The sequence below is a fragment of the Musca domestica genome, unplaced genomic scaffold (genome assembly GCF_030504385.1).
Source record: "Musca domestica strain aabys unplaced genomic scaffold, Musca_domestica.polishedcontigs.V.1.1 2, whole genome shotgun sequence".
Classification (NCBI taxonomy): Eukaryota; Metazoa; Arthropoda; class Insecta; order Diptera; family Muscidae; genus Musca; species Musca domestica.
The window spans coordinates 38,487,980-38,496,400 of NW_026712249.1; the positions used below are offsets into that span (position 1 = coordinate 38,487,980).

The 8,421-nt window shown below is 38.7% G+C and overlaps 1 protein-coding gene across 1 annotated transcript in view; it reads right to left on the minus strand.

Annotated features, from left to right (window-relative positions):
• LOC101901505 (CAD protein) overlaps nucleotides 1–8,421 on the minus strand; it is a 38,586-nt gene that overhangs the window by 1,161 nt on the left and 29,004 nt on the right. The window contains exons 5-7 of the mRNA XM_005176106.4: nucleotides 4,317–4,456; nucleotides 2,380–4,240; nucleotides 1,932–2,315 (exon numbers count right to left, since the gene is read on the minus strand). Coding sequence (XP_005176163.1) covers nucleotides 1,932–2,315; nucleotides 2,380–4,240; nucleotides 4,317–4,456 — 2,385 coding nt within the window. The remainder of the gene's footprint in view (nucleotides 1–1,931; nucleotides 2,316–2,379; nucleotides 4,241–4,316; nucleotides 4,457–8,421) is intronic.

Genomic DNA, 8,421 nt, shown 5'->3' on the forward strand with positions numbered 1-8,421 from the left:
GGACTGGTGATTTTTTTCAATAGAAAAAATTCAGTCCTCTGGGGACTGGTGATTTTTTTCAATAGAAAAAATTCAGTCCTCTGGGGACTGGCGATTTTTTTCTATAGAAAAAATTCAGTCCTCTGGGGACTGGCGATTTTTTTCTATAGAAAAAATTCAGTCCTTTGGGGACTGGCGATTTTTTTTCTATAGAAAAAATTCAGTCCTTTGGGGACTGGCGATTTTTTTTCTATAGAAAAAATTCAGTCCCCTGGGGACTGGCGATTTTTTTCTAAAGAAAATAATCAGTTCTCTAGTCCGTTGGCCTTTCGATTTTTTTTTTCTATAGAAAAAACTTGGTCCACTGGCCTGTCGAATTTTTTTCTATAGAAAAAACTTGGTCCACTGGCCTGTCGAATTTTTTTCTATAGAAAAAACTTGGTCCACTGGCCTGTCGAATTTTTTTCTATAGAAAAAACTTGGTCCTCTGGCCCGTCGAATTTTTTTCTATAGAAAAAACTTGGTCCACTGGCCTGTCGAATTTTTTTCTATAGAAAAAACTTGGTCCACTGGCCTGTCGAATTTTTTTCTATAGAAAAAACTTGGTCCACTGGCCTGTCGAATTTTTTTCTATAGAAAAAACTTGGTCCACTGGCCTGTCGAATTTTTTTCTATAGAAAAAACTTGGTCCACTGGCCTTTGGAATTTTTTTCTATAGAAAAAACTTAGTCCGTTGGCCCGTCGAATTTTTTTCTATAGAAAAAACTTAGTCCGTTGGCCTGTCGAATTTTTTTCTATAGAAAAAAACTTAGTCCGTTGGCCTGTCGAATTTTTTTCTATAGAAAAAACTTAGTCCACTGGCCTGTCGATTTTTTTTCTATAGAAAAAACTTAGTCCACTGGCCTGTCGAATTTTTTTCTATAGAAAAAACTTAGTCCACTGGCCTGTCGAATTTTTTTCTATAGAAAAAACTTAGTCCACTGGCCTGTCGAATTTTTTTCTATAGAAAAAACTTAGTCCACTGGCCTGTCGAATTTTTTTCTATAGAAAAAACTTAGTCCACTGGCCTGTCGAATTTTTTTCTATAGAAAAAACTTAGTCCACTGGCCTGTCGAATTTTTTTCTATAGAAAAAACTTAGTCCACTGGCCTGTCGAATTTTTTTCTATAGAAAAAACTTAGTCCACTGGCCTGTCGAATTTTTTTCTATAGAAAAAACTTAGTCCACTGGCCTGTCGAATTTTTTTCTATAGAAAAAACTTAGTCCACTGGCCTGTCGAATTTTTTTCTATAGAAAAAACTTGGTCCACTGGCCTGTCGAATTTTTTTCTATAGAAAAAACTTGGTCCACTGGCCTGTCGAATTTTTTTCTATAGAAAAAACTTGGTCCACTGGCCTGTCGAATTTTTTTCTATAGAAAAAACTTGGTCCACTGGCCTGTCGAATTTTTTTCTATAGAAAAAACTTGGTCCACTGGCCTGTCGAATTTTTTTCTATAGAAAAAACTTGGTCCACTGGCCTGGCGAATTTTTTTCTATAGAAAAAACTTGGTCCACTGGCCTGCCGAATTTTTTTCTATAGAAAAAACTTGGTCCACTGGCCTGCCGAATTTTTTTCTATAGAAAAAACTTGGTCCACTGGCCTGTCAAATTTTTCTATAAAGAAAAAATCAGTACCTGGGCACTGTCGAATTATTTTCTATAGAGAAAAAATCAGTCCCTGGGGAACGACGATTTTTCGATTTAGAAAAAAATAGGTCCCATGGAATTTGGACAGAGGATATTTTTTTCTATGGAAAAAAGTCTCAGTTCTCAGTTCAGGTCAAGACTAGGTCGATTTTTTTAATCTTAGGACTGACTGCGACTTTTTTCTATAGAATCTTCTTTCATTAATAAGTGCTCTTATGTAAAGAGGTCTCTCAGATATTGAACCTATTATCTTATTTTCCCTTACGTTTTCATATTCCTCCTCGCTGGCGAAACGTTCCTTCTGTATACGTGTCATATATAGGACATCTGTGGTGGGAAGAGCTTCCTCCAAACTCTGCATTGTTTTCTGGCTAATACCCTTCGAATTCAAATAACGTATGATGTGATCTGGCATGCCAAGGTTATCGGGGCTAACATATTGTATGGTGACATTGTACAGCGTCAGCAGACGGGCCAAGGAATGGACAGTGCGGCCATGTTTCAAATCACCAACCATGGTTATGGTCAAACCATTCACTGTACCAATCTCCTCACGTATTGTGAAAATGTCCAGCAAGGCTTGAGTTGGATGTTCGCCAACACCATCACCGGCATTTATCAGGGGTTTGCGGGAATGTTGGGCAGCACGCTGGAAAAGAGATTTTCTTATTAATATATCATTCACTTAAAGAGGGAGAGAGATTTCCACTTACCGCCACTGCCCCAGGTTCTGGATGTCTCAGGACCAACACATCTGAATATCCTGCCATCACAGCAATACTATCCTCCAAAGTTTCTCCCTTCTTCACCGAAGAACTGGTCTGATCCATGTAAATGACACGGCCACCCAAACGCTGCATGGCAGCTGCAAAACTGCACGAAGTCCTTGTACTAACTTCATAGAAAACGGAGGCCATAATCTTGCCCTTTAACAAATCATCGACCGGGCGATCCTTGACAACACGACTCTTGAGAATTTGGGCCAAATTGAAAATATCATTCAACTGCTCCTTGCTAAACATATCCACAGAGAGAACATGACGTCCCAACAAGGTGGGTGCCACCGGTGAAATGGGGGCGCTTGCCGATGAGGTCCTTTGTATCAACTCCTTGAGCGTGGCATTGCTGGCCGAATCACAACGCACACGAGGCAATGGTGAAATGGGCCGCAAGAAATTTGGATCTCCGGAGAAATGGACCTTGGAAGGAGTTTCGGATAGCAATTTCGTAAATGCTTCATTTGTCTGGGAATCGGTTACGAATTCAGCACTGCGATCCAATACCTTGATGGCTTCCAAATTATCATAGGATGTCCTGATTTCCAATGGATCCATTGGCTTAAGATTGTATTGGCTGCGTACATTCTGGCCAAAACCAGGTTGGACCAATACCTCACCATCAATAAAGGCCACCTCACCGCGCAGCACCACACGGTGAACCTTACCCTTGACCTTCTTGCCCTGGAATGGTGTCCACTTGGCCTTGGAATGCATGCAGTCCTTGGAGATAATCCATTCCTCATCCAAATCCACCTCAACATAGGTATTGGGTTGTTCTGGCAAACTGAAAATTCTCTTGGGGTTGCGATAGAATTTATTTTTAATGTCATCCAATGTCAGGCGACCCTCATCCACTGCCTGCAATATAAGAGGTAGAATTGTTTCCAAACCAGGGAAACCGGGTGGTGGATTTTCGGAATTCTTTTCCTCCCAAGTGTGGGGAGCATGGTCGGTGGCAAAAACATCAATGTATTCCAAATTATCCCACAGTGCCTTTTGATCTTCGGCAGAGCAAAGAACGGGACGTACTTCAGCCCGTCCTGCACCAATGTTACCAATATCATTGGTGGAGAGGAACAGGTGATGGGGACACACTTCACAGGTTACCCGCATACCCTTCTCCTTGGCGGCTCGGACAATCATAATCTCTTCCTTGCGGGCCAAGTGGCAAATGTGCACCGCACGATCCATCAAATGGGCCATAAGGATAACAGCAGCCATTGTCTGTTTCTCGGCATGGCAAACAATTGGAGCCCTCTTGGGCCAGTTTTGCATATGCTTCTCCCAAATGGTCATGTCGGTCATTTTCAGAGTACTGAAGGTGTCATTCAAATACATTTTCAAACCGGCAGCCTGGGCAGCCAGTTCATTGACATGTTGCCAATTACTGTCCGAGGCTCCAACAAACAGGGCATAATCACAGCGTGCCCCAGCCTTGGCCAGCTCTTGGAATAAAGTAAAGGTATTACGATCCACTACTGATGGATTGGTATTGGGCATGGCACAGACCATGGTAACACCACCAGCCAAAGCTGCCGCTGTACCACTGGCAAAGTCCTCCTTATGCGTTGCACCCGGCTCCCGCAAATGGGTGTGGACATCAATGAAGCCAGGCAATGTGACCATGCGCCGGGATGTCGTACAATCCGTGTGTGTTTTCATGGCCGGCTTACGTCCAGTGACACGCATTGATTCCACCAAAAGTTTGGTACACTTAACATCCGTCACCAGGGGAATGGAATAGTCAACAGCCAAACGGCGGGTGCGATAACCATGAGTCATAAAACTGGATACTCTGTGGATGAAGAGATAACAACAAAAGGGTAGGTTAGTAATGGTTTATCTGAAGAGGTATTACTTTGTTTTCTTACCTTCTGGCCCCGCCACCCCTCATGGGCAAATTGATAATCATGTCGAATTGTTTCTGCGATAAGAACTCAGCCAAATGCATCAGTTCTCCATTCAGATCGTCCGTTACATTCTTGTCGAAAGTCCATTGGACACATTCAACCTGGAATGGGAGAGAGAGGGAAAGAATTAAGACAACATTTCAAGGGCGTGAAAATTTAAAAAATCATCTAAAACTGCAAAAATATTAGGATGTCCAAAATTTAAGGAAAATCGAAAATTGTTTCGAATTTTATGAGAATCAAAATTTCAACCCTTTGATGGGGAGGTAGTGGGCTATAAATTCCATATTCCCATCGAATGCCTGGTTGACAGAAATTTCAACATAAATGAGTAGTGAAATAACCGACTGACTGACTGTCTGTCTGACTAAGAAACAACGTCCAAACGAAACGGCTGAAGATAGAATCTTGAAATTTTCCACGAGGGTCAGTCTTGGTCCGTAGGGTTGTGATAAGGATTTTTGGAAATTCGTACCAAAATGCATTGTATTGGGCAAACAGAATTAGCTAGAATTCTGAAAGTTGGAATGAGAGTCACTACTCGAGTACAGAATAGATGAACCAATTGGTTTTTGGAAATTCGAACTTTTAGACCCCGAAAAGTTCCAAAATGGCACTAAACTTCTACAATGGTACTATTTTACCATTATGTGAACCGCCAGAGCTAAAATCTCGAAATTTGGTATGAGAATCAAGGATGGAAAGTGGATTTGATATATGAAGGTGGTTTTGGAAACTGTACCAAGTGTGCCAACTGTACTAAATGGTACTCAATTTGGTTTAGAGTGGACGGATGAAGATGGAATATTGAAATTTTGAATTGGAATCTCTGTTGGTGGTAGGTTTGTGATAACGAGGTGGTTTTGCAACTATGCACTACAAGTACACGAAACGTACTAAATAGTACTATATTTAGCACAATTCGATATTGGGTGAACAGTTAGTGCTTTAAATCTGAAATTTAGTATTAGGGTCGCTGTTCATGTTTAGTTTAGACATATGGAAGTGGTTTCGGAAATGTGTACCACAATTGTACAAAAAGTGAAAAATAGTACTATATTTGGTATTGGATGAAAGCATAGAGATAACATTCTGAGTTTTTGATATTTAGTTTACTGATGGTATCCGGATTTGAGATATGAAGGTGGTATTGGAAATGCGTCGTATATTTGTACGACAAGTATGAAATGGTACCAAATTTGGTATTGAATGAAGGAATAGGGCTGGAATCTTGAAATTTGATATTAGGGTCACTGTTGCTATCTGAAATTGAGATATAGAGATTGTTTTGAAAATGCGTACTGTATTTGTTCCAAAAGTGCCAAATGGCACTACATTTGGAATTGGGCGAAAGAATAGAACTGAAATCCTGAAATTTGATATAGATGTCACTGTTAATGTCTGTTATTAGGATATGGAGGTGGTTTCGGAAGTATGTGCTATAATTGTACGAAAAGTACTAAAGGGTACTAACTTCGGTATTAGGTGAAGGGATAAGCCTGGAATTCTGAAATTGGTATCTGGAATTGAGATATGGAGATGGTTTTGGAAATGAGTATTATAATTGCACGAAAAGTACTAACTGGTACTATATTTGGTATTGGTTGAAGTAGTAGAGTTGAAATCCTGAAATTTGGCTTAGATGTCACTGTGGATGTCTGTGTTTAAGATATGAGGTGATTTTGAAATTGAACAGAAACAGAAAGGATAATCCGATTTTGCTCCAACTTTACGAATCCTAATATTTGCATAAGTGCTAGGTCAGGTGCGAAAATGGACAATATCGGTCCACTTCATCAAGTACCTCCCCCCAAAAACGATCAAAATTTTGATGTAAGAGTCCGATTCTCTTCAAATTACACACATTACAATATTTTTGTTAACCCAAGGTCTGGTGTGAAGATGGAATATATCGGGTTCACTCTTTCCGGTAAATCCCCCACAAAGGGTCCAAATTTTGAATATTCATGAAGCTCATAACATACGAAATTAACATCCGATTTCATTCAAACTTGGTAAATCTCAATATTTCCATAAGCATAAGATCTGTTAAAAAATATAGTAAAGATCGGATAATTCCTTCTGGTACCTCCCCCACAAAGGGTTAAAATTTTGAATAACCAAAACGAACATCAAAATCCGAAATAAGTATCCGGTTCTCTTTAAATTGCACACATCAAAATATTTTGATTAATTCAATGTATGGTGTGAAGATGGAATGTATCAGTCTACTCCTTTTGGTACCTCCCCCCAAAAAGGGTCAAAATTTCGAGAATTCAGAAAACACGAAATTAACATCCGATTTGATTCAATCTTGGCACATCTCAATATTTTCTTCAACACTAGATATGTTGTACCTCTCCCACAAAGGGTCAAAGTTTTGAAAAACCAAAACGATCATGAAATCCGATATAAGCAACCGGTTCTCTTTAAATTACACACATTACAATATTTTTATTAACCCTAGGTATGGTGTGAAATTGGGCATTTTTCGTTCACTCCCTCTGGTACCTCCCCCACAAAGGGTCAAATTTTTGAGTATCCTTGAAGCTCATTAGACGCGAAATTAACATCTGACCCCATTCACACTTGGTATATCTCAATATTTCGATCAACATAAGATCTGTTATAAAGATGGTGTAGATCGGACCATTACTTCTGGTACCTCCTTCACATAGGTTTCAAGATTTTAAAATACTAAACCCCGTAAAAATGCGAAAGAAGCATGCAACTCTCTTCAAAATTCACACATCCAAATATTTTTGCTAATACAAGTTCTGTTGTGAAGATGATATATATCTGTCAACCCTTTCTGGTACCAATTTCCAATACTTTTATCTGTCATAACTTGCGAAACAAGTCTGCGTTTCTTTACAACTTGCTGTATCTAAATATTTATCTTAACCAGAAATTTGAGATGAATATGGAATTTATCGGAATTTATAATTTTGCATAAAATTGGATATAAATATCCGATTTCCTTCAAATTTTGCCCATGCCAATATTTTTTCGGTCCGCTATATCTGTTAAATTATGCATATTTCCACATTTTCCAAAAATTTCGACATATGTCATATAAAGTGTAGGAAGTAGTCGATATACAGTCCAAATCTGGCCCGTTGTAATATATTTATCAGCCTTAGTCCAGATACGAATTGGTCAATATTAGTCAACTGCATGGGAACCTCCCCCATAAAGGGCCAACAGCTTGAATAATCATAAATCAAGGCTGAAGGTATAAATCTGTCGGCAAAAAAATAACCCTCACACCTGAGGTATGATTATTATATTTTATATACACCCGAAAAAATAGAAAACGTCCTCCATTTTTTCTTTTTCAGTGTTACTGAGGATCGCTTTTGAAATACTTACTGAGGGCTGATTTTTTTTTTCTCAGAAAAAAAAATATTTTTTTTCTACAAAAAATAATAAATGTTGGCAATATGGGAACAATAAATAAATTCTCAGCCACTCCGTTTGGATTTATGGTTTTCAATATTGATTTTGAACTGTATTGACAGAGCATAGAATCAAGTTCAATTATCTTTCAAGGTTTATCAATATCTCTTCTTTTTTCCTTCCAAGAATATTCTTTGTCAAGTTTACAATAACTGGGATTCGAACGGCCCATAAAAAGTCAATGTAAACAACAGGGCTTTCTCTGTGAAAAGCAGAACAATTGAAATGTTCCAGGGCAAAATTCCTTGCCAATGTGGACGGACACAGAAGGGACATGTAATCAATCAATCAGAACAACTACCATCAGATAACACATTAAAAAAATATGTTTTCAATACTTCTTTTTTCTGTTTCAATTCAATTTTTATATTAAAAAAAAAAAAAAAGAAATGAGAAATAAAAAATGTTTAAAAAATATCGATAAGAAATAAATGTGATTGAGGGAGAGAAACGGGTAGGGGAATCACAAGCGAATGGGTAAAAGGTTTCCTGACTGCAGCCAGCCAACCAGCCAGCCGGGTAAGTGTGAAAAGTTGTGTAAGGGGAGGTCCACAAGATAGTCAAGATATGATTGATAGCAATCAGAGTACCGATCTATTTTCATTTC